The sequence below is a fragment of the Triticum aestivum genome, chromosome 3D (assembly GCF_018294505.1).
Source record: "Triticum aestivum cultivar Chinese Spring chromosome 3D, IWGSC CS RefSeq v2.1, whole genome shotgun sequence".
NCBI lineage: Eukaryota > Viridiplantae > Streptophyta > Magnoliopsida > Poales > Poaceae > Triticum > Triticum aestivum.
Window position 1 is genome coordinate 427,813,806 of NC_057802.1, and position 25,385 is coordinate 427,839,190.

Here is a 25,385-nt window from a genome sequence, read left to right on the forward strand (position 1 = left end):
TGCATTTTTCCACAGAACTAATGATCTTGAGCACGAATTGGACGGAAAGCAATTATAATGTGAACATGCTTAAAATAGATACTTGGTGGGGGTATAGTCATAGTTTAAAGCTCCATAAACCATAAAAGTGGAGCAACCTTGAGGTTCCAGAAAGTTACCTAGCACGTGGTACAAGGATTCTTGTTGCATCTAACAGATCTTGCAGTTGCAAGGCACTTTTAAGCTTCGCCTGCGTAATTATAACAACAGATTTTTTGTCAAGCAGCGAAGATACAAAGGATTTGAATAAAACCAAATAAAATTAACATAATTTTCTCACCTCCGCGTGGGCCTTTCCGCCATTGTATTTCAGCATCAATTTTAAAAGCTTCTCTTGAGTTATTTTCAGCTTCACCTTCTGCTTTGGTGTGCGATCCCCACTTGCATAATTTGCAGTATCAGAAAGCAGCTTCATGGTCAATTTTTTTTTACAATCTTAATAATTATCCTTACTGGCGTATAACAGCTATGACACAGCGCAACTCTTCTGACTGCGTAGGTATGCCCACAGTTCCCTGTTCTCGATTTCTTACAGCATCTGATGGTTGCGCTGGCTCACTGATTCTCCATGGAAGATGAGCAGGAATGGTATAAATATGTGGAGCTTTCTCATCAAGAAACATTTTCCTCAGAATGCATGCAGCGTCATCATAGTACCTGGAATTATGAAAGCATTCACCAACTAAAATAAGATGTACAACGGACTTCTGGGCTCTGGCCATACTAATGCATGAAATTCTTAGAATGGTCGTTGTCACCAGAAAGATGCTTACTTGTATGAGCTTTTCACAAAACTCCAGCCATTCACATCACATACATAAGATCTTGCCTCCCCCAGGTCACACCTTAGAAGATCAAAGCCACATACCTACACACAAAAAAGGGATATGTAACATGGGGATGCTACGTAAGTGCGTGGTTGGAAATTTCAGATAGCTTCAGTCTGGGCTCTGCTCATTTGGAGATTGGCTCAAGCAATGACGAGCATAGCTTATATTCTAGATCCTTGTCCAGTTACATTTCAACCATAGAAGACCATATGAGGAAGTGCACTGCTCAAGGAATCGATCATGTTCTGTGGATTTGGTTTGACCTTGTTCAACACCAAGGTCTACCATGCAAAAAAGAGTAAATAACTAGTTAACTGGACCTTATCAGATTTTACCATTTAACAAATTTGAAGTCAACTGCTGAGACAAGTTCTTACATATTGACACAGGCTTTGGCCTACGTCCTACTCCCAATGTGGCCGTCTCAAGATTAGCCATGAGTGATACCAAGATACACTTTAGACTGATGAAAGAACGATAATTAAGCTAAGCCTATTTCAAATTTCTGACTAAGTTGCGGCCATCCAAAACTCGCCTACTCTGACTTCCACAGCAATCAATTGACATTTGATAACAAACAAATCCAACTGGAATGTTTGAGAAGAGAAAACAAGAATGATTTCGATGTTGGTATCCACCTTTTCTGGCTGTACCCACACTCTAACAGCTCATAATGAATAAGAGAGATATATGCATAGGTTCTGAATGTAGATTTCATCATAGTAGTCATTAAAAGAGAAAAGCATCTTGAATGTACCGCTTGTCTGAAGGCTTGGCAAACATTCCGTGCAATTTGTTTCTCGGTAGGGGTCAGTAAAACAGGATAGCGGACCTTCAAGCAAGATACCAAATACATTATAAGACAAAACAAGAAACGAACAAACACACCAAGGAAGCAATTTATCACTTTCTCTTTTCCTTTAATTGTTCCATCAACATGCCAAAAACACTAGTCTAATAGATATAAAGTAGTGAATCCTAATGAGGCAAGGAAGGGCACCTCTTTTCCATCAGAATTTCTCATGACAACCCCATCTACAACTGGGGATTTACGAGCTTCAGCATGTGCATATCCTGGTCCAATTGTATAAACCTACAACAGAAAGTGCACATTCCCTTTTCAGTTAATAGAAGTAAGAGTGTATCTAACAATATAACTATCTATTGCTGCTTTCCGTAGAAGAAGAAAATGTAGCCATTACTACCATATAACTACTTTAGTACTGTGTTGCCATGCAAAATTCTAACAGAATCACAATTACCTATACAAGTAGGAATATTGACTACAAGAGTATTTGTGCTGTCACTTCAATTAACAGAGATATATTTAAAATGGACCACATGGGCTAAATCCACGGACCTGTGGTGATACAGTGGGCACTATTGTATTGTGGATGACATATCACAAGAATGACTACAATCTTGGTAATCAGATACTACTTAAAATCTCTGCAGTCAGTTTGGTGACAAGTGCAGATTAAATCTACGGCACCCGAGAACTCGAGGGATGAATTCTCACTGCTTAGTAACTCAATCAAGAAGCTAATGCAGGACCAGATCTGTTTGAGCCTGTTGTGGATGACCGTCTTGTTGCTTAATTTCTTTACATGAAATCTGGGTTAGTGTTTTTATAGCTTATAATAGGGCAAAAACCACCCTGCATCCATCAAGAAACCATGATGCTGAAGACGGACTTCCTTCGGATGCCAGAATTCAGGGTGAATTTGAACCCCTTTTGGTAATTCTACAGAGATTCTAGGCTCCTTATCATGGTGGGTTTTATGATGCTCAAGTAAATTACAGAGTTTATGACATGTGTTGATGGATGTATCTTTCTATTCAAGTGTCTAAATTATAACCATCAGCAAGTTGTACAAGCCCATTTTTTCACATATTACACAGGAGAGGAAAAATAAAGAAAAAGAGAAAGTAATAAATGCAAGGTGTATCACCTTGACATCTGTTCCTCCTGTAGGCATGAACTCCTCATAAATGTAAGATCCATCTCGCCTCACCTTCCTAACTTCTGGATAAAATTCACTAGATCTATTGCCAACCTGCATAAATTGGAGGAATTTTACATCTCATCACTGCATTTGTGTGTGTGTGTGGGGGGGGGGGGGGGGGGTGGAGGCAACAATACGGACTTGAAGAACATACATGATACCACTATTTGATGAAGAAAAAATTTCATACATATGTGTAACCTATGGATTCACAAAAAAACCAGATATTATTCACCCATATGAAGCCAAGATATTAGCATTTATGCATTTTATAGGAAATAAGCTAGTTCATTGTAGTGCTCCTGAACTATGCAAGAGTGTCAGCAAGGAATACTGACAGTGTCAGTTTAGAAGCAAAAAAGATAAGTAAAGTGTTTGAACAGAAAGCAGATCATTTTCTAGTTAATTATAAGCTTATAACTAATACCGTGTCAGAGTAGGCTCGTCTGTATTTTCTCTAGCTGTAGCCTATTTCAGGCCTGTACAACAAGGCACAGCAGTCATTGCATTTTCTAGAAGTAAAAAGAATGCTAATACTGTATTAGCCGCTATGTTTTCAACTTGGATTTTCTTGAACATAAAGAATTTGATCGCAAATTTCAACCAAGAAATGTGTGAAATTAATGGTATCAAAACTTTACCTTACGGAACAGTTCTTTCATTCCTCCACCAGCATAGCTAGGATAATATATCATTATATTATGGTCATCTCCTTCATAAATAAAGGTAATCAGGAGCAGAACAGGTTTATTTTAATACTTCTTCACCTTAAATAGGTGATTAGTAGTCAAGAGAACAACAGTTTGACAATGAAATTACAGTATTGTACATATAACGGAATATGGATGGACGCACCAATACTGGCAACTCACACAAAAAGGCTCCATGAGTCCAGAATTAATTACAGAACAACTAGGCAGTTAGGAAGGGTAGGCTTTTCAGAAAATGGAAGAACACAGTGAACACAAGCATGCAATTTAGAAGTACCATGCCTATAGTAGGTTATAAAATAACAAGAAAAAGTGAACATTTTATCCATCAAACTAATATGTAATATACATACCATGTCAGCAACAATATCTGTGGCAATATTCTAATTTTTTATGGCAGGCAAGTATTGAGCTGAAAGAAAAAGAAACAGCTGCTATTCTTTGTGCAAATCGTGGAAGGACAGGCTGAATATATTAATCAAGAGCTATTACCATCGATGGGTTTCTCCACGAAAGGCTTGCAAAAACGCTTTCCATGAATCTCAATAAAATCATCTTGCTCGATAAAGTAGTTTAACTCTTGATTAGGATGCTCTCTTCTGACAACAGCATAAGTAGGGACCGGAACTCCGAACAATTTAAGGTGCTAAACAAGCAAAATACAAATATATCAACATTTAGATCAAGAGAATAAATGTTTGAATGTAAGATGAAGAAGCCTTTATGTAATAGGCTACAATTAGAATGCACTGAGTTTTGAGCAAGATCATTTCTTCCCCGAGCATCATAGAATGACACTACTCTATCGAGAAGTAAAAGGATAAACTGTTACAGGACAAGCGTTTTATTGAAATATCGAAGATGGAATAACAAAGTAGACAACCGATGTATTGCGTGTGCGGATTAAGATCAGAAAAAATCCATAGTGTAACGAACAAATATAAAATCATAGTGTATACTTTGCATCATCTAGACAATTTTCTTCAAATACAAAATGACAGGCATTTTGGTGGCGTCTTTGAGAAAAGATAGTCTATGGTTACCATATACTAACATAGTTACATTAGGCAAAGTTCCAAAAATTCCAGAACATAAATGAAAGATATACCTCCGTCTCAAAATATAAGACGTTTTTGTAGGCTAAACTAGCCTACAAATATCTCTAGTAGTACTTATGAATTAAAAATGGGTTTTCTTTGCAAGCCAAAATAAACTTCTCGGATTACATCGCTTTGCCCAAATATGGTTATCTCAGTTGTGCAAATTTCTCCCAAAAAGAAGTGCATTTGAAGTTTCGAACTACTGTATTTATTGAGGAAAAATATCCTATTTGTATGAACAGTGTCACACGGCGATACCCAATACTGTAGACCTGAAACTAACAGAGTCGCTGACATCATAGCCATCCGGGCCCGTGAGATCCTTGATGGCAGACTCGCTGAAACACGGGCTCGCCTCCTCCGCCAACCTGCTGAACCGACCGCCACCCCCTCCACGGCGGTGGTTCCGACGGTGCCCGGGGAGGTGATCCGTGGACGCACCCGCTCTCGCACTGCGGCCCTTAGGGCGCAGAGCGCCTCCCGTGTCCTGGGGTCAAGCAGCCCCCCGATGGAGGTCTGATGCGAGTCCTCTTCTGGAACATCCGCGGCTTCGGCCATGATGGCCGACGCCGCCAACTCATCGAGTACATGCGAGACGAACACATTGACATCATAGCCATCCAGGAAACCATGTGTACTGAATTCTCCCTCCGCGACCTTGATGGCCTTAGCCCCCACCTATTCGCCTGTCATTGGCTCCCTTCTAGTGGGACCACTGGGCACTCGGGTGGCATCCTTTTAGGCGTGAAGGATGCCACCTTTGAGGTGGGCGGCATGGACCGAGGTGAATTCTTCGTTAGTATGGAGATCTATGAACGGGCTCTCAACTTCAAATAGGAGATCGTGATCGTCTATGGCCCGACGGATCACCGTTGCTCTCCGGCCTTCCTCGCTGAGCTTCAGAAGAAGGTCACCGCTTCTCTCCTCCCTGTAGTGGTGGGAGGAGACTTTAACCTCATCCGCTCCCCTAATGAGAAGAACAACGACCGGATCAACCTCCCCCGGATGCAGATGTTCAACGACTGCATCGCGGAGCTAGGTCTTCGCGAGCTTGATAGGACGGGTGCCAGGTTCACCTGGACCAACCCTCAAGCGGACCCAACGCGATCTGTCCTTGATCGCGTCCTAGTTTCCCCTGAGTGGGAACTTAGATGCCCCTTGGCCTCGCTGCGTGCGATCACCCAGATTGGGTCTGATCACGTCCCTCTCCTCTCCACTGCCGACGAGCGCCCCCCCCATCCCGTCGCGTTTTCGGTTTGAGCTCTTTTGGCTAAATCAGGCGGGATTTGTTGAGGCGGTCGCTGCTAGATGGACGTCCGCGCGCTGTTCCCCCCACCGCTCCATGTCCGCCGTTGACTCGTGGCAGTTCTGTGCCAAGCTCGCCCGCCAATTTATGAAAGGGTGGGGCGCAAACCTTGGACGGAACCTTCGCGAGCGCAAGAAAGCCCTCCTCACTGCGATCCAAGCTCTTGACATCCGTGCTGACACTTCTGGGATTTCCCCGGATGAGTGGATGTTAAGATACGATCTCAAGGATCAACTCTCGACCATCTACACGGATGAAGAGGCATAGTGGAGGCTCCGCGGCACCCAACGGTGGGTGCTTCGTGGGGACGCCAACACGGCCTACTTCCAGGCGATTACCAATGGACGGAGGCGCCGAAACTCCATCCATTGTTTGTGGGATGGGGATACCCCTATCGTCCGTCCCTCGGACATCCGAGTCCACGTCGATGGCTTTTATAAAGCACTATTTTCCCCCACCCCTAGGGGTGGGGCTGCACTGGCTCCCAACACTTGGTCGGCGACCCAGTTAGTATCTGCTGAGGCGAATGCCGCCCTGGTGGCACCGTTCTCCGAGGACGAGGTCCTCGCGGCCATAAAGGGTATGAACCCCTCCTATGCTCCGGGGCCGGATGGGCTACCTGTGACGTTTTTCAAAACGTTCTGGCAGACCATCAAACCGGAAGTCATGGCCCTCTTCGACGAATTCTACTCGGGGGCCATGGATCTTGGGCGCCTTAACTATGGGGTTATCACGCTCATCCCCAAAGTCCCGGGCGCCTCTGACATCCGCCAGTTTCGACCTATCACTGTGATCAATGTGATATTCCGGATCTTGGCTAACGGGTACGCCAATAGGGTGACCCTTCTAGCTGACTCCGTCACCCACCCCAACCAATCCGCCTTCATCCAAGGGCGGTTTATTCTGGATGGGGTGTTAGTCTTCCACGAAGTTCTTCACGAAGTCCGGTCCAAGCACCATCGAGCGGTCTTCTTGAAGCTCGACTTCCACAAGGCCTATGACACGGTTCACTGGCCCTTCCTTCGGGAAGTTTTGCTCCGCAAGGGCTTTGATGACCGGTAGGTGACCAGAGTTATGCAGCTCGTCACCTGCAGTCGGACTGCAGTTAACATTAACGGCGAGATCGGACCTTACTTCCCCACTCTTTGTGGGGTTCGCCAGGGCGACCCGTCCTCCCCGTTTCTGTTTAACATGGTGGTCGATGCCCTTGCCGTCATCCCGGATAAGGCTAAATCTACTGACCATATCCATGGAGTAGTCCCTCACCTGGTAGGAGGGGGAGGGGTCTCCCTCCTACAGTATGCAGACGATACCATAATAATGGTGGAGGGCTCCGCGTCTGACATCGCTAACATGAAGTTTCTCCTCCTATGCTTCCAACAGATGTCCGGGCTCACGATAAACTTCGATAAGAGCGAAGTGATGATTCTGGGTTACTCCCCTGCGGAGGCCCAGGCCATGGCCGACCGGCTGAACTGTCGGCTGGGTTCTTTCCTCACATCTTATTTAGGGATACCCATTAGTGACTCGTGACTGACCGTGGCTGGCCTTCGCCCGGCAGTGACTCGGATGCAGCACCGGGTGGAGCCATGGAAGGGGAGGTGGCTCTCGAAGGCGGTCAGAGTGATCCTCATCAACTCCTCGCTTGCCGGCCTCCTCTGGTTTCTCATGAGCTTCTACAACATCCATGAGACTCTCCATCAGGAGATCGCCAAATACCAGTCCAGGTTTTTCTGGGCAGGCAAGGGCGAGAAGCAGAAATACCATATTGTGAGTTGGCCCGACATTTGCAAGCCTAAGGACCAGGGAGGTCTTGGGATCTTGTCGTCTCGATGTATGAACATTGCTCTGCTCACCCGATGGCTCTGGCGAATTGCCAATGGGGAGGGGGGACTCTGGCTCACCATCATCCGCAATAAGTACCTTCGGGGCCAACCTCTAGCTTTCTGCCAGCGGTCTGGTGGCTCCCAGTTCTGGCAGGCGGTGATACAGCTGCTACCCGTGCTCCGTATCGACACGTCCATCTCGGTCGGCTCTGGATCCTCGACCCTGTTCTGGTTCGATCGGTGGATAGGGGACTCCCCCTTGGCCGCCCGATTCTGGGAGCTATTCGCCATAGCGTGACCCTCGGGTCTCTGTCGAGACGGCCCTTATTGACTTAGGGCGTCTCGCTTTCCGGCGCCCCTTCGGCCCCCTTGAGGTGGCCGCTTGGGACTCCCTCCTCCAGGACATCGCCCTTCTGCCAATGGACATTGAGGGCGCTCCTGACTCCATCTCTTGGCGGCTGGAGTCCAACGGCCGCTTCTCCACTAAGTCCTTATACTCGGCCATCGCTCCATCGCCGGCCCCTGAGCCATTTAGCCTGATTTGGGACATTCGCCTCCCTCTGAAGATTAGGATCTTCCTATGGCAGTGGATCCAGGGACGCCTTCCCTCTGGGGTTGAGGTCCTCAAGCGCAATGGACCAAGAGACGGGATGTGCCCCCTCTATGGCACGGTGGAGGATGCTAACCACATCTTCTCCTGCTCCACTGCCCAATTCCTGTGGTCTTGCTTCCGTGAAACGGTCGGTGGATAGTGGTGCAACACCAACTTCCCAGACCTGCTTGCTGAGATCCACGCCTCCGCCCCTCGCCACCGCCATATTAGATGGCTGTGCATTGGGGTACTTGCCTGGACGCTTTGGACCATCCGCAACAAGCTTGTGATTCAGAAAGTGCCTCTTCGATGTGCGACTGGCGCGATCTTTAAAATGTGTGGTTACCTGCAGCTTTGGCGGCCGCTTAGCCGCCCCCAGGACCGGGACGCCATCAACACCCTCCTCACCGATCTTCGCTCGATGGCCTTCCGCGTGGCACCCCCGCTGCCTCCCCCACCTCCGGAGCCCGATTAGGCCTGCTGTTCGGCCTGCTGTGCGTGTGTCTGTGTTTTGGTTTTCAGGGCTTTTTGAGCTGTGCCCTCAGCATTAACCCATTTTGCTACTATGTATGTCTATGGAACTTGGGTGTGTGTGTGTGTGTGTGTGAACCTTGTTGGATGTTTGGCTTGGGCGGTTTGCTTTATCTATAAACCGGGGCGAAAGCCTTTTTCGGTAAAACTAACAGAGTCATGAATAGACTGCAGCAAAAAAAATCTTGTGAAAGAAAAGTCCTTCCTTTTAGTTTGGGATGACATTAAACTGTTGTCATGAAAAAATCCAGCTTCAAAGCATCTACTATAGGGGGGGAAACTCATTTGACCTCCGGAGGGAAGTTAATGATTATTTTTAGCAGAAAAGTAAAGTTAATGATTGAAATAAATCTATAAGAAATACATGAAGGCCAGCTTGTTATGATATCAATACCTCATATACTTTGCTGCGATCATGAAGCAAGTATTGTGGGTCCAACTCATTGACCAAAAAAGGCCTGAATAGCAATATTTACAAAATCAGATCGCAGAACTCCTTCAAAGTTGAATAAGTATTATAACTTCTCATCGAAGTTGTATTCTTGAAAGGATAAAATATATAATTGAAGTTTCATTTGTTTGTGTCTTTTCAAACAGAAACAAAAAGGAAATACATTCAAACTAAGTTGGCGCATGCAGCTTTGCAGCGCAAAAATGAACTCGGAGGATTATCTATACGATCTGTGAATTCTTCCATTTCTCCGGTTATGGAAAAAGGGCATGGAGGAGGTCACATCTATAAATACGAATGGAATGATGATAGGAGTTTAAGAAATATTGTTTTAAACAGAAATGATTTAGGCAGGTGAATTAGTCACGGGTAAATTCAAGGACAACTGTGTCGGAGTAACTTTTTAGAAGGGTGCAATCCTTGAAGACAAAAAGGAAAGGTGTTTTGAATGAGGACTGGGAATCCATACAGAAGCCACACATATATGGTCAGTCTTAGAAAATATTTGCATGTCAGGAAAGCATAATGCACAACCATAAAACTTTGTCAAACCCAATACTAAGATCATTTGATGCATATTTAAAGTGGGTGCTTTGAAGAATTTATGAGACAGAAAGCATTTAACCTGCGTAAAACAGCATATTTCTCCGCCTTTTCTAATGGGTAGCCAGCTGAATAAAAGGCGATTAGACAGTCACATAAAGGCCAACTGCCAACAAAAAACAGTGGTTAGTTCAATACTATGAAAACTTGCACTTCTAATGGTGTCACAAACAAAAATACTGTCATGGGGTCATGGCAGGTCTGATGGGTAAATAACATAGATGATAACCATCGACATTACAGGAATAAGAACTTAACATCTGCTAAGAAGTGCATAGATAATGGAAATTTAGCACCACAAAGTACAAAATTCTAAGATTTTACAATACACAGACAGATATTTCCAGTCACTCCCACATTGAATAAATATGGATAAGCTAGAGGAATAGTAGTTAGTTAAGTAATAATATTTCCTAAACTCCATCCTTCGAGTAGGACAGCATGATCTTGTGTATCTGTAAAGTAAATTTTGGCCTGCCTACACTCACTTTCTTTTTCATGAATATTCAGAAAATTAATACTGAAAAATTCATATTCTAAGAAGACTCGCCCTTCACATTGTCAGGTATATACCTTTCGATGGGATCTTCTAGAATTACCTTGTCACCAAAAATTATAATCTGCATACATCAAACATGCATATTACTTCAGTCTTGAATCTTGATGATCAGGACAATGATTTTAGTAACTTACCATGCTAAAGAACTAGAGTTCCTAACATTTGAACAGAAACAGGGGAAAGGAAAATAAATGAAGAGCTCGGCTAAGAGCTTAAGAGGTTCTGTATTTCTGAATTCTGATACATGCCAGCAGTAATATAAACTTAATGGTCCAGCCTCAAATCCCGGTGTTCACATTTACACACACAGACTCGCACGCGCGTGTGTGCGCACCTTGCAAGGTTCTTCCTTTATACTCCCTCCGTCCCAAAATAAGTGTCTCAACTCTGGTACAACTTTATACTAAAGTTAGTACAAAGTTGAGACACTTATTTTGGGACGGAGGGAGTACCATTATAAACTTGAATTTGTGTCTCTGCAACACACTATTCAGTTGTATGCACTGATTCAAGAACTGTATGGTACGATGATATGTACTTTTTGTGACGACTAATATTCCGAGAATGGTGCAAGGGACTGGTTAAGCAGCACGCAAAAAAGCCTTCATTCACCGACAGAAGGAATTGAACCCATGTGGCGGGACTGTACTACCCCCAATCTCCCGACCAAGGGAGCCAGGCATTCCCCAGAACTCTGTTTATCTCCTCAATCATTGTACCCAATTTATTCATTTCTACCAGCACCAGATTAGTTACCGAAAGAAAACATAGACGATAATCCGCACGGAGGAGCGGCCGAATCCCGAGCCATACCTCGAACTCGCCGAAGGCGTGCAGCCTCTCAAGAATCTGCTCCATGGGAGAACACGACACCTGCAAAAAAAAAAGTTCCAGCACGAAGAAAAAAACTCAGATAATCTTGATATTTTTCTTCTCACTCCCGCATTGCGGCGAACCCAAGAAATAGAAATCACGAGAACTCGATTTTTGTCCCAAAACGCGCACCTTCTTCTCCATGACGCAGACACCAATCCTGATCTTGCCTCCGCCGTGGGCGCCATGGTTCCGCCGGTCCATCCCCTCCGGTCCCCTTCCGTCCGTTGGTCCAAAGGTTACAGCAGGAAAGGGGATGTTTGTTTCCTGGGCATTCTTGCTCCTCAGGACCGGAATCTGGGGGGCTTTATGCTTTACAGAGGGGAGGAGGAAGGAGAAGTGAACGCAGCCCAAGAAGAAGAGGGGATGTCAGCACTCAGCAGTGAGTAAATGAGTCTTCTTCTTTTGAGCTGACTGATGAGAGGCTTTTTCTTTTTCTTTTGAGCTGACTGAGCGGCTTTCTTTCCCCCCGAAAGCCGTGTTTATTTATGGATTTTAATCTATTATGAATTTGCTCAGCGAAAACTGTGGAAAATCCTACTCCCTTTTATTCATATTACTTGTTGCTTAAACGGATATATCTACGTCATGTCCTTGAAATAATTAAGAATATGAGTGGAAAATTGTAAAACTTATTAAGGACAAGGCCCAGTTCACAAATTATGTAAAAAAGGGCCCGGTTCTCAAATTGTGCTGAGTTGTCCTTTTTTTTTGTGCATGACACGCTTAGTCGTGTTTTGACACCAAATTTAAAATGAATATACCACGATGTATATCAGATAATCAAATAGGCATGACACTCTTTAGTCACGATGAATATAGCATCATTTAAAATATTCAATTTTGGCATAACCTAGTTTCTTTTTGCGAAAATGATCCAGATCTATTATCAAAGTTCAGCGGAATTACAAATCATCTCGAACATAATAAAAAATACATTGAGATTCCAAGACTCCCAAACAATCACTACTGCCACCAGAACGAGCCGCCGACGCGCCGCTGTCGCTACTCCCCTACCGGAGCCGGCTTGACCTTGTCGATGACAGGTGGAAAGTCTTCGCGCCCATGCTCCTAAGGACCAGCGCCCTGGAGATGCAGTCGTCGTTGTTGAACCCTTACATAGATCTGAAGCACCTGACACCAAATTTCGCCACAAGACGAGAAACCCTAACCTCGTCACCCCAAAGAGACGACAGAAATATACGTCGAAGCTCCGTCGACTACGTACAGATAGACATACTCAAAGAGGATCGGAGCCCGGAAGACAAACTCGAAGAAGCAGCGTTGTCACCCGCCCGAGCACCACACCTGCGGGGACTAAAAAAATCCTAACCTAAACTACTAATCGGAGCAGAGGCGCTGGGATTCTCCTCCCCGCCACTGGTCGCTGGAGCGGCAGGCAGAGGGAGGCGAATCCACGGGCTCGCCGCGAAGTTTGAAGAGAAGAGTTTGCCCTAGCCGCCTAGGGTTAGGGAAGAAAAAACTTCGTTCAGCATAACCTAGTTGATACGTATTAAAAATCATCAACCAGGCAAACCTGAAAAGATTAACGGAGTTACCATAATCGACCGGGTCAACTTATATCGGCCTAAGTTTATCGTTTGCACAAGCCCTTGATTCTCAGGGTAGAATTTGGCTCGTATTATATGGCATGTAGGTACAATTCGTAGCGAGCAATCCCTATATTTATGGAAGAGCAGGACAAACATTCTCTAACGAGACACGGGGAAGCAGGACATTCATAATAGAGTATTAATTAGAGTAAGGAAAGACCCAAGTAGGAATATTACAGGGAACATTCAGCTACAGTAGGAGGGAATATCCGAGCAGCCAAATGCTCTGCTCCCCATGGAATGGAAGAGCATCCAGAGTTAGGCGAAACCATGGGGCAAGTAATATGGATTAGAGGGACTAGCTTTAGTAAACATTTACTAAAGCTGGGGCAAGTAATATGGATCAGAAGGAGTATAATATCTTATAATACTGAACATAACAAATAGGTACAATCGTAGAAAGCAGTATATTTGTCGAATAGCAAGACAAACATTCTCTAACAAGACACGGGAAAGCAGGAAAATTCACATGACAACAGAGTATTAAAGTATGGAGCAGCTGAGAGTGGATTCATGGCGCATGGTCAAACACGTCAGGCAGCTTAATCACTCTTTAGTCTTGTATATAACTGCCCCCCATTAGTATCAGGACTTGCGTGGCCTTGCGCTGAATAAGGAAAGACCAAGTAGGAATATTATAGGGAACATTCAGCAAGGCCGGGAATATCCAAGCAGGCAAATGCTCCCCATGGAAATGGAAGAGCATCCCAAGTTCGGCGAAACCGGGCAGCCCTCCTGACTGACTGATGGTGATGATCGATCTAATGGCTGTTCCCGTCGCCGTACGTCGACGTCGGGATCGCAGAGCATCCAGCCGGAATATCCCAAACGTCGGTCCCGGTCTTGGGAGCCGTGGATACTCTCCCAGTCCCCACCAAAGGACACCATCCATCTACTCCAAAAGACTTCTTGGAGCTTTCCCTCCAACATCCATATTCAACTTAGAATTTGACCTTCGGTTTACGCAAGAGCCGTGTGGCCTCTGTATATGTAGTGTATCCCTTTCCTTGGTTTGAACATACTAGCATCCGAGCACACTGTTTTCTTCTCATCCAGGAACCAGATGCGTCACTAACTCAGCCAGGAGTAGTATTTATATATCCCCAATCCTCAATCCACAATATGATCCTATGCAATTATGAATGGCCCCGAACAGTACGGCCTCGGTATTATTCAATCTTCCAGTTTCACAAATACTCCAGTTGATAGGTCCAAATCGCAGGATGCAACAATATTGCTGCCCCAAGCCGGAATACATTTATAGGCAACAACAAGTGGTTCATTTCATGCACACAGGGAGCAAATCCTCTTGTGTTCCTCCTTCACTCTCCAACAGCATTACAACGAAGCATCTACTACTAGTGCTCACCTTTCTCACATACTGTGTGGAGACATAACGAAAATACGGTGGTACGGCAGTAACTAACTGATCTGCCACTAAGCCTGGCCCACGGCGACGGTAAACCCACTCCCACAGTACACGCCGAGCGAAGCATAAGAACGTGAGCCCTCGTCACCTAGATTTACTCTCTGAGGAACCACCTGATCACAAGTATCGCCCAATCCCAGTTGGCCATGCTCTCCCCAGCCCCAGGTGAACAACGCTCCGCTCTCTGACAAAAGATGCAACAAAAAGCAGTTAGCCTGGCTGCTGCTGATCTTACATTTTTAGATTCTGGGATAAATGGCCTTTTACCTGTCACCAAAGCTGAATGTTCAGTGCCGGCTGCTATCTGGGTCACCTGCTGTCCATGAATAGAGGGCACCTTCGCTAAATTTGACGCTGAAGATGGTTCTGCACAACACACACATACTTTCAGACAGTGAGGGAGGTGCAAATGCAACATGGTCATCAGATGGAACAAATATGAATCTAATCTAGGAAAGTTAAATGAATATAGAATAGGCCGGGGTGTGTATCGACAGTGTGAGCTACTATCTACTATATGACATACATAATGATAGTATTTTCTCATCATTCGTTCGTGCAGTGCGCAATACTATATCTGCACAACGTTTTTGTACAGTTCACACCAGTCATATTTTCTCATGAATTTTCACAAGTTCATATGTTCTACATCTATGAATGTCTTTTTTCTCATTCTTTTAAATACAGAGAATGCATTCTTGCCATGGGATGCAGACAAGTTGTCGCAGTCATACATATTTGACTTCCTATCTGAAGGTACCATTTTGTGCGAACGGTTGGCATATTCTCGTTTCGAAGGATGCTCAGCTGCTTGGCGGTATTTACCAGATGAATGTACAAGATACATGTCTCTATTATATAATTAAAATATGATAATAGCGTATCAGACGTTGTGAGGAGTACCATGATGTATACTGCTTGCTGTGGTAAGATTCAGTTGCTGCGCTACTGCATTTTCTGACACGGTAGGGTCACACTTCTGATGGCGGTAAGCACCAATGGCGTACAATTCACCTCCTGAGATAAATAAAAAATGTCAACCTTCTGAGAAAGCTTCTGGAAAACATGGTTCAATTATATGAAACAAATACGTACCAGATAAGACTAATGCATGATGCCATCCTAATGCCACTTGAGAAATACTCAAAGAGGGAAAGGCTGCCCGAGGTTGGTCATCATCATGTTCACCAACTAATGCTCTTCCCCAGATGTGCAATTGGCCAGATTCTGTTACATTCAGTGAAAGGGAAATTATGCCAAGTACCAAATAGAAGAGAGTTGGTGACTGCAGATTTCCGATGCTTACCATCCAATGCAGCACTGTGATCTCCATTGGCATATAAATTCATTATTTTACAGTTTGGAAAACCATCAATTAATCTAGGAGTATTATAAAACTTTTGATTTTTGGAAGCAAATTTGCCAACTTGTCCCCGTCTTGCTGAGCCAAATCCATAAACGGAATTATCTGGAAGAAATAAGAACAATGTGTCATTTAATCGTAATGCACATGGGCCAAATTTTACTGTGTCATTTATCTGGAGAAAGAAGTCTGTTATGAAGGAGAAATGGTATGGTCAATAAACTTCCAGCTGTCTGGTGAAAAGATCCTAAGATCATGATGATCTAACTTTTTTTTCTTTTTCCTCTTTAGTAGCTTCATTTACAGATTTTTTGCTTTCCATAATTTTCAGCAAGTTGTGCCCTGTTTTCCCCCACAAAATACAGAATACTGGAATATTGATTAAGTATTCCCTTGCGGATGTCAGAACCTTAGGGAAGGCATAAATGAGTCACTATAGATATTGGGTGTTGCCAGGGACTAAAAAGATTACTGATCAAGTTGTTATGGAAAAGGTATTACCAGAGTAAATTTGTATTGTTTCATGAACATGCAGTCTCTTATAAATTAATGTGTCACTGTAACAGTCTGTCATAATTTCACCTACCTTTCAATAGGACAAGAGAATGGCGCATCCCAAATGCAAGCTTCTCAACATGCTTTGTGGTAAAGGATGTCGCTTCAAATGGCAAGTTCCTTGACTGATTATCACCAGTGCCAAGCTGTCCAAATGAGCCATCTCCGCACATGAAGAGTTGTCCAGAATCTGAAAATAACAACTAGAAACATCACAGCAAAGATCATCAGTGACAATTCACTTTCCAAACAAAATAAGACAATAGCTCAAGAGCAAAACAAAATAATAAACAGCCTGGCATGAAACGTGAAGCCAAAATGGAAGTAAAACATAAATGAATGGTTTCAGAATTTGGAGACCTGTAGCAAATCCAGAATGGTTCCATCCAGTAGACACACAGGTTACTGTATAGTTTTCAAAGAACTTAACGGACTTTGGATGAGGGATGTTCTCTATGTTCCCATGGCCAAGCTGACCATGGGTACCTCTGCCCCAAGTAAATACTTCACCATCACCTGAAATGTTGAGTAAAGATTGTTCAGAAAACTAACCCGTATTGGTCTAGTCAGAGTGTCAGACATCAAGGAAAATGGCATATGATGATAGGTAAGTTTTTTCTTGAGTCGCTGATAAAAATGGCACAGCAAGGCATCAATCAAGATACAGTTGCCTCCAACTCCAAGTAAACAGATCATCTTCAACAAACAAAGTATGTTGACAATTAAAACGCCCAGGGAGAGATCAGCATGCCAAAATGCTTTAATCATTCCTACTCGCCAAGATGGAAAGCGGGCCTGAACTGAAGAGCAGCTCAGTCACTGAACGATACAATGGTGTATCACTGTATGAAACTGTGGATATAAGATCCTCTCTTGCATTACCAAGTTAGACAAGGAGACAGTTCTAAAACTGTGCAGTAGAACTCCTACGAACAATGTGTCTATCATATAAGTCCACAATGAATATGTATGTGCAAATCCAGTTCAAAGGAACGAGATGTGGCTGTCCAGACAAGAGTCACCAGGGCACAGGCACCTAGAAGCAGGCAAGTAGCTGAGTGCACAAGAAGGAAAGCCTGCAATACAATTCGAACTCTCTGAAACTGTGATGCTATGGTTACCAAAGCCCATTGTCGTGCACAAATTCGTCGCAATCTAAGTATCCAGTCGAGTTCAGCTTCTACCCATGTGAGAGCCGTGTAATCACTAGACGACGAGGACCACGAAGACGTGCAAGCTCGCCTGAACAAATCCTGTCGAGAAAGATCCTACTGAGGTGGGGTATCTGAACGAACACGGGACGTACTTGTGAGGGCGATGGCGTGGGCGCCGCCGCCGGCGACGAAGGAAACGCGGCCTCGGCAGCGAGGCGGGAGGAGGAGCGCCTGCGGGAGATGGTGGTCCTGGAAGCCGCCGTTTCCCAGCTGCCCGTCCGTGCCCGCGCCCCAGGTCCACGCCCACGCTTCCTCCGGCTCCTCCTCAGCCGCCGCCGCCGCCGCCTTCTCCATGGCGCCCTGAGGAAGAGAGGTCATCTGTCTTGGCTCGATTGCCCCGTGGTGTCACTCGAATTTCTGAGACTGCACCGTCCGATCGGGAAGCAATGGCCAGGATTTCACGCAGGGTGGAGAAAAGGTAGTCAATGTATCTTTCCCACAGCAGAGACCCTTTAATCCTCTCTTATCGTCAAGAGCAATTGTATGCATTTTTTATTGGAGGAATTAAATATTATGAAAAGGGCAAGAGATTAGACCGTCGGCTCGGTTCCTCGGAGGTGTTAGTAGAATATGTGTGCGCGTATATAGACACACGCAGATACTAGAGGTGTTAGTAGGATGTATTATTTCAACTTCGGTATTTAGAATTTAATTAAGTATTCACAATATAATTTTGCTTACAATCAACTAAAGTTTGGCGGATAATATTTATGCATAGAGTAGTTGTTTCAAAATTTTCATCAAAAATTCCTCTGAAAATTCCTCTAATTTATTACTGACATGCAATTAGTGGAAAGATCATCGGAAGTAACAAAAAATACAACCAAGTCTATGGACCACCCTCTTCCCTCCCTTGGTAGAGCCGGGTAAACCTAGTTATAGTAAATAGTCATAAAGTCGTCGTGTTAAGACCCAAAAAACCAACGCACTAGAATAATAATCGTCGCTGGCGATGAGCATTGCGGATTAGAAGGATTCTACCTGCAAAGACATCAACGAAAATAAGGCCCAACTGAATCCAAACGGACTTGCGGAGGACACATATACGCACGCCCTTCGTCGGTGCTAGGTGCACTAGTGCGAAGATATGGCCGGAGGATATTATTCTAACTTTGGGGTGTTGCTGCCACCTCACCGTCCCAACCAAGACACTAAAAGTACCTAAAGTAAAGATGTGATCCCTTTCACCGGTGAGGGGTCGGGGCCTGCCACACGGCCACCAAATACTCGGTCACCATCATTCGGGGGTGACTAAAGCGTGCAACTCGGTTCCACATATTTGTAGAGTTTGCATATGTAAGACCTCAGAATTTCAAATTTCACATTGACAACATGTAATTTTGCAAAAAAAAATATTGAAATTTGACATGCGTTCTTCAAATGCAAAATCAACATATTTATGCTTATTGGATACGAGCCTCTGATGACATTTATACTATCCATCGATCAGTTTGGCGTTGAAGCCACACAATCTGATGTCGATGTCTGGGAAATCTGACTGTAGTATGTGTCAGGCACATTCCCTACGAAGAGATGGCAGTCGCTACGTCCCTCCCTATTTTCCTTTTGTTTTTCCTAAAAGGTGGTGATCCCCTATACAGTTTCTGAGAGCATCTTCATTTGAAGATGTAAAACAGGAGATGAAAATTTTTACATCTTTAAAATGTGTCTTTTGCATCTCCAAAAAATGCCAATTCCAACGGATGATGCAATACGGAGATGTAAAAGAGCAACTTCAACAGATGATGCAAACTAGAGATGTAAAACCGGCCGCCGGCCGCGGGACTGTGTACAAGTAGTCGGCATGAGCACCAATGCTCGAGCATCGAGAGAAGGGAGGAGGGCCGGTGGACCGAGCGGCGGCAGCAGGTGCGCTGGCGGCTGAGCGGCGAGAGTCGGGAGGTCGAATGCGGCGGGCGGAGCTCGAATGGCCGGTGGCGCGGCTGTGAATTGAGCGACGGGGCTACAGCCGTGATCCGGTGGCGGCAGGGCGAGCTCAAATCATGCGGCGGCGAGGCGGCGGCAGAGAAGCGGCCGATTTGGAGGCAAGCGGCGGCAGAGCAGTGGTAGAACCAACAGCGGGGGCAGTGGAGCGGCCGGGTTTGGCAGCGGGGCGACGTCGGCGTGGTGCGGTGGGCGAGTGTCGCGGCAACGAAAGTGCGGCGAGACGAGCTCAAATCGGCGGCTCCTCGGCAGCTATGGCGGTGCGGCGGGGTGAGTCAGACCCGCGGCGGCTGTGGCAGAGGAGGCGACATAGTCGTTGGAGTCGGCCATGGCCTAGGCGGTGGTCGGCGGGCGGCGGCTGGTCGCGCGAAAGTGAGATGAACGACAGTTGGAAAGTTGGTAGACGGTTGCATTTTTACATTTTCTATAGGTGGAGATGCAAATTTGCATCGTGATGTGTCGTAGTTTACATCTTCGAAAGGTAGAGATGTAATTTTTTCATCTACATCATCTGTTGGAGAAGGGTTTGGGGGTCTCGGAGTGTAAAAATTAGTTATTTTTACATCTACATCGTCTATTGGAGATACTCTGAATTCTGGCAATATGCAAATGCAAACGGTTTTCTGAAGGGAAAGTAGTGGTTGCACCCATGTAACACCCCGAATGTAACTTTCCATATTTGTAACTCCAACTCTTGCCATTTTCGGCCATGTGTTATGTTTTTCCCTTCGTGGTCGGGTTTTGTTTGCCGTTTTGTATTTTGTTCATGTCATGCATCTCATATCATGTCATCATGTGCTTTGCATTTGCATACGTGTTCGTCTCATGCATCCGAGCATTTTCTCCGTTGTCCGTTTTGCAATCCGGCACTCCCACCTCCTCCGGTGCACCCCTCTTGTCTTCTTTTCGTGAGCGGGTGTTGAACGTTCTCGATGTGAGTTTTGGCTTGATGAAGTTCTTTACCTTGGTCACATCATCTCTGCCAAGAGCATCGCTGTTAACCCCGAGAAGGTGTCTGCAATTGTGAATTGGGAACCTCCTCAGAATGTCAAGCAGCTCCACAGTTTTCTTGGTCTTGCAAGCTATTGCCGAAGATTCGTTGAGAATTTCTCTAAGATTGCAAAGCCTCTTTCCAACCTCCTCCAGAAGCATGTGAAGTATGTCTGGTCTCCTGAGTGTGACGTTGCTTTCAACACTCTCAAAGAGAAACTCGTCACAACTCCTGTCTTGACTCCTCCTAACGAATCCAAGTCATTCGAAGTTTTCTGTGATGCTTCTCTCCAAGGTCTCGGTGCTGTGTTAATGCAAGAGAAGAAAGTTGTGGCCTATACCTCTCATCAGTTGAAGCCCAACGAAAAGAACTACCCCACTCACGATCTTGAGTTGGCGGCAGTAGTCCATGCATTAATAACATGGAGACATCTCTTGTTGGGAAGACAAGTGGACATATTCACCGATCACAAGAGTCTCAAGTACATCTTCACTCAACCCAACCTCAATCTCAGGCAGACTCGATGGGTCGAAATGATTCAAGAGTACAATCCGAGTATTGAATATACTCCAGGCAAAGCCAATGTCATTGCAAATGCTTTGAGCAGGAAGGCTTATTGCAACAGCTTAATCCTCAAGCCATTCCAACCGGATCTTTGTGAAGCTTTCCGCAAGCTGAATCTCCAAGTTGTTCCTCAAGGCTTTCTTGACAACCTCATAGTCTCTCCTACTTTGGAAGATCAAATTCGTGAGGCACAACTCCTGGATGCCATGGTGAAGAAGGTGAAACGTGGTATCGACAAGGGTCTTTCCAAATACAAGTGCTATCGCATTGATGACAGAGACACTTTGTTCTTCGAGGACCGGATTGTGGTTCCTAAAGGTGATCTAAGGAAAGTCATAATGAACGAGGCGCACAATTCTCTCCTTTCCATTCATCCTGGAAGTACGAAGATGTACCATGACCTCAAGCAGTCGTACTGGTGGACTCGAATGAAGCGAGAAATCGCCCAATTCGTGAATGAATGTGATGTCTGTCGAAGAGTGAAAGCAGAACACCAACGACCAGCTGGTCTCCTCCAACCTCTTGCTATCCCAGAATGGAAGTTTGATCATATCGAAATGGACTTCGTAACTGGCCAAGTCCAAGCGCGGAAATGATGCTATCTTCGTTGTCATCGACAAGCTTTCTAAAGTGGCTCATTTCTTTCCAATCAAAGAATCTATCACAGCAGCTCAGTTGGCAGAGCTTTACACCTCCAGGATTGTCTCTTTGCACGGCATTCCACAATTGATATCTTCAGATCGTGGAAGCATCTTCATCTCTAAGTTCTGGGGCTCCTTCCAGAAGGCCATGGGTACAAATATTCGCTTCAGCACAGCTTTCCATCCTCAAACTAGTGGCCAAGTCGAGCGAGTCAATCAAATTCTTGAAGATATGCTCAGGGCTTGTGTCATTTCCTTTGGCATGAAATGGGAAGATTGTCTTCCATATGCCGAATTCTCCTACAACAACAGCTTCCAAGCAAGTTCGGGCAAGGCCCCATTCGAGATTCTCTATGGCAGAAAGTGCCGTACTCCTCTCAATTGGTTAGAGATTGGTGAACGCCAACTTCTTGGCAATGACTTAATCACAGAGGCTGAAGAAATGTGTAAAGTCATCCGTGATAATCTCAAAGCCGCGCAATCGCGCCAGAAGAGTTACTATGATAGTAAGCACCGTGATGTGGCTTTCGAGATCGGAGACCATGTCTACCTCCGCGTCTCTCCAATGAAAGGCACTCGTCGCTTCGGTATCAAAGGGAAGCTTGCCCCTAGATATGTGGGTCCTTTCAAGATCATTGGCAAAAGAGGCGACCTCGCCTATCAACTTGAGCTTCCTTCCAACTTCGCGAATGTGCACGATGTGTTCCACGTGTCTCAGCTTCGCAAGTGCTTCAAGACGCCTGAGCGCACCATCAACTTCGAAGAGATTGACCTCCAAGAAGATCTGTCTTATCATGAGCACCCCGTTGCTATTCTTGAAGAAACTGAGCGCAAGACTCGCAACAAGTCAATTAAATTCCTGAAAGTGAAGCCACCTAGGAACGCGAGGACCACCTCCGTTTCGAATATCCGGTGTTCTTTCAGTCCTAGATCTCGGGACGAGATCCTCTCGTAGTGGTGGAGTGTTGTAACACCCCGAATGTAACTTTCCATATTTGTAACTCCAACTCTTGCCATTTTCGGCCATGTGTTATGTTTTTCCCTTCGTGGTCGGGTTTTGTTTGTCGTTTTGTATTTTGTTCATGTCATGCATCTCATATCATGTCATCATGTGCTTTGCATTTGCATACGTGTTCGTCTCATGCATCCGAGCATTTTCCCCGTTGTCCGTTTTGCAATCCGGCACTCCCACCTCCTCCGGTGCACCCCTCTTGTCTTCTTTTCGTGAGCGGGTGTTGAACGTTCTCGGAATGGACCGAGTCTTGTCAAGTGGCCTTGGTATACCACCGGTAGACCACCGGTCAAGTTTCGTTCCATTTGGAGGTCGTTTGGTACTCCAACGGTTAACCGGGTAACCGCAAAGTCCGTTTGTGTGTTGCAGAAAAACCCCTCTCTAAACAGCCGAAAAACCCCTCTAAGTCATCTCCATGCTCTAGGTCGTTCGATCACGACCGTGTGGGCGAAAACCGCACCTCATTTGGACTCTCCTAGCTCCCTCTATCTATATATTTGCACCCCTCCTGAAATCACTCGCAATCCAAAACCCTAAAAATCGCCTCCGGTGCCGCCGGACGTGTCCGTACCGCGCCGGACGAAGCCGCCACCGCCCCGCAGCCACTCCGCGTCTGCCACGTGTCCCGCGCCGCCCACCTCCGCCGCCGGCCCGCCAGGCCCGCGCGAGGCCCGCGGGATCCTGCCGCCGCTCGCCCGCTCCTCGCTCCCGTGCGCCGCCGTCGCACCTCGCCTCCGCCCGCTGCCTCGCCTCCTGCGCCGGCGCCGCCGCCTCGCCGTCGCCCCGCTGCCGTGCGCCAACGCCGCCGCCGCGCCCCGAGGCCGCCTCCCTCGACGCCGGTCGCCGCCGCCCGACCTCCTCCTCGTCCTCCTCTTCCTCCGCCGCCCGGCCGCCGTCCTCTCCACCGCGCCGCGCTCTCCTCCACTCCGGCGAACCTCCGGCCGCCCGACGAGTCCGAGCCCCGGCCAGATCCAATCGACCCCAACGGTTGACTTCTTCCTCTCTTTCCCCGTTTTTTCTCCAAGTCCGAATAATTTTATAGTATGTGCACCTGTTCATCTTGGCATAACTCTCTACATATAGCTCCGTTTCGCGCGTGTAATATATAGAAATGTTCGTCTCGTGATGCTCTTCATTTTGTTCCATTGCACCATGTTTATTGGAGTCCATCTTGATGCCCAAATCTCTGGTGCAAGAGTGCTAGTTGCTGTTATCTGCTGTTACTTATCAGAACTTGGAGATTTGTTATTTTTGTTGCATTTAATATGTGCATCTTATGGGCATGAGCTCTACATGTGTTTTGTTGTATGCCATGCCATATTTCCAGAGGTGTATGCCATGTATTTTTGTGATTTCTGTGGTGACTAGCACAAGCATGCAAACTAGGCCCCGTAATGTTTCTGATTTCAGGGACGGTGATTTCTCGAAGTCTTTGTCTGCTGTTATTTTGTTGCCATGTAAACTTGATGCTACAGAGAGATCCATGCATATTTTGATGATGTTCAGTAAGGATGTTTTGTAGATATTGTTGTAATTGATCCATTCCTTCCCTTGTTTGCATTTATGGAGTTCCATAGCATGACTCAATCTTGCTCTACTTTTGCTATAAAATATTTCCGGCAGATTCTTAACATGATATTCAATTTTGCCAAGCTTATTGTAGTTGATCCATACATGCTATTCATTTGTTCTTGCCATGGATAGCTTCATAAACATGCTATCTTGCTGTAGATATGCTTGTTTTGTCATGCATTGCTTTGTGGTGAGTGCATCAAGCTCACCAATATGCCTTCATATTATTGTTTCTGCCATGCTCTGTTTTCTGCTAAGTCTGAAACCTGTTAACGAAACTTGCTATGTTTACATGGTTGCCATCATATCTTATGTTCCTTTTTGGCTTATGGGCAGTAAGGGACTTTCGTCATATGCATTTAGTAGAATACTTCCATGTGTAGTTTTGCCATTTTAAGTTCCTGTAGCATGTTGATTTCGTGCTCTGAACATTGCTACCTGATGCTGTTTCAGGCATGTCCAGTAATTTCACTAAGTCTGGGAACCTGATACCTTTTGGACTTTTGACATGCTTGTTTGAACCTGTTATGTTGTGATCTAGCCGTAGCTCAGTGTTCATCTTTTGTCAAGCATCTCCTTTAGTTTACTGCCATATACTTTGTTGCTATGTTGGAGTGCTGTAGCATAGTTACTTGTTGCATTCTAAGTGCTATTATGCTGTTAATCACAGATTCGTGTCATTCTTGTTTTGCTTGCCATTTGCAAACCGTGGATCCGTTTCTGGTGATCTTTATATCGATTTCGACCGAAATCATCCCATCTTTCCCGTGGCATGCTTGGTTTGCCAAGTTACTGCCTTGTTCATCATTTTTCCTTCCAGAGCACGCATATGCATCGCATATCATATCTTGCATATCATTCATGTATTGCATCATGTTGCTTGTGCATTTTCCGTGATTGATTGTGGTTCCGTTGCTTGTGTTCTTGTTTTGGGTACAGCCGGGAGACGAGTTCGTGAACGAGGAACCTGTTGAGTATGCTTTCGAGGATCAAGCTTTCGACAACTCTGAGAACCTTGCAGGCAAGATGACCACCCCTCGAAATCACTTCTATCTTTGCTT

General features: G+C 45.5%; 2 protein-coding genes across 5 annotated transcripts in view; both read right to left on the minus strand.

The window, feature by feature from the left end:
* The window catches only part of LOC123079366 (inositol hexakisphosphate and diphosphoinositol-pentakisphosphate kinase VIP1), a 34,512-nt gene extending 22,661 nt beyond the window's left edge, over window positions 1-11,851 (minus strand). The window contains exons 1-14 of one of the 4 annotated variants that reach the window (XM_044502130.1): window positions 11,559-11,851; window positions 11,367-11,426; window positions 10,568-10,614; window positions 10,017-10,100; window positions 9,335-9,398; window positions 4,078-4,231; window positions 3,517-3,587; window positions 2,822-2,926; window positions 1,870-1,962; window positions 1,627-1,701; window positions 813-907; window positions 493-696; window positions 320-419; window positions 159-229 (exon numbers count right to left, since the gene is read on the minus strand). In XM_044502130.1, the coding sequence (XP_044358065.1) occupies window positions 159-229; window positions 320-419; window positions 493-696; window positions 813-907; window positions 1,627-1,701; window positions 1,870-1,962; window positions 2,822-2,926; window positions 3,517-3,587; window positions 4,078-4,231; window positions 9,335-9,398; window positions 10,017-10,100; window positions 10,568-10,614; window positions 11,367-11,426; window positions 11,559-11,630 (1,295 nt within the window). In that variant the 5' untranslated portion in view covers window positions 11,631-11,851. Of the gene's footprint in view, window positions 1-158; window positions 230-319; window positions 420-492; window positions 697-812; window positions 908-1,626; window positions 1,702-1,869; window positions 1,963-2,821; window positions 2,927-3,029; window positions 3,077-3,302; window positions 3,355-3,516; window positions 3,592-4,077; window positions 4,232-9,334; window positions 9,399-10,016; window positions 10,101-10,567; window positions 10,615-11,366; window positions 11,427-11,558 lie in introns of those variants that run through there. The other 3 variants (XM_044502131.1, XM_044502132.1, XM_044502133.1) reach the window with 3 other exon arrangements.
* Window positions 11,852-14,175: 2,324 nt separating this feature from the next.
* LOC123079369 (ultraviolet-B receptor UVR8) lies at window positions 14,176-17,981 on the minus strand. The gene is made up of 8 exons (XM_044502135.1): window positions 17,693-17,981; window positions 16,747-16,902; window positions 16,418-16,576; window positions 15,775-15,936; window positions 15,564-15,695; window positions 15,372-15,485; window positions 14,736-14,834; window positions 14,176-14,652 (listed from the first exon to the last, which is right to left on the minus strand). Exons 1-8 carry the CDS (start codon window positions 17,916-17,918, stop codon window positions 14,477-14,479), a joined length of 1,224 nt encoding a protein of 407 aa, XP_044358070.1. The 5' UTR covers window positions 17,919-17,981; the 3' UTR covers window positions 14,176-14,476.
* Window positions 17,982-25,385: the final 7,404 nt, after the last annotated feature.

Excerpts from the sequence above, each read along its gene's own strand:
- LOC123079369 (XM_044502135.1), bottom strand. The coding sequence starts at position 17,918 with ATGACCTCTCTTCCTCAGGGCGCCATGGAGAAGGCGGCGGCGGCGGCG. Across the intron at positions 15,696-15,774 it reads TCACAGTGCTGCATTGGATG|AATCTGGCCAATTGCACATC; the intron begins GTAAGCATCGGA and ends TGAATGTAACAG. Across the intron at positions 14,653-14,735 it reads ACATTCAGCTTTGGTGACAG|AGAGCGGAGCGTTGTTCACC; the intron begins GTAAAAGGCCAT and ends ATCTTTTGTCAG.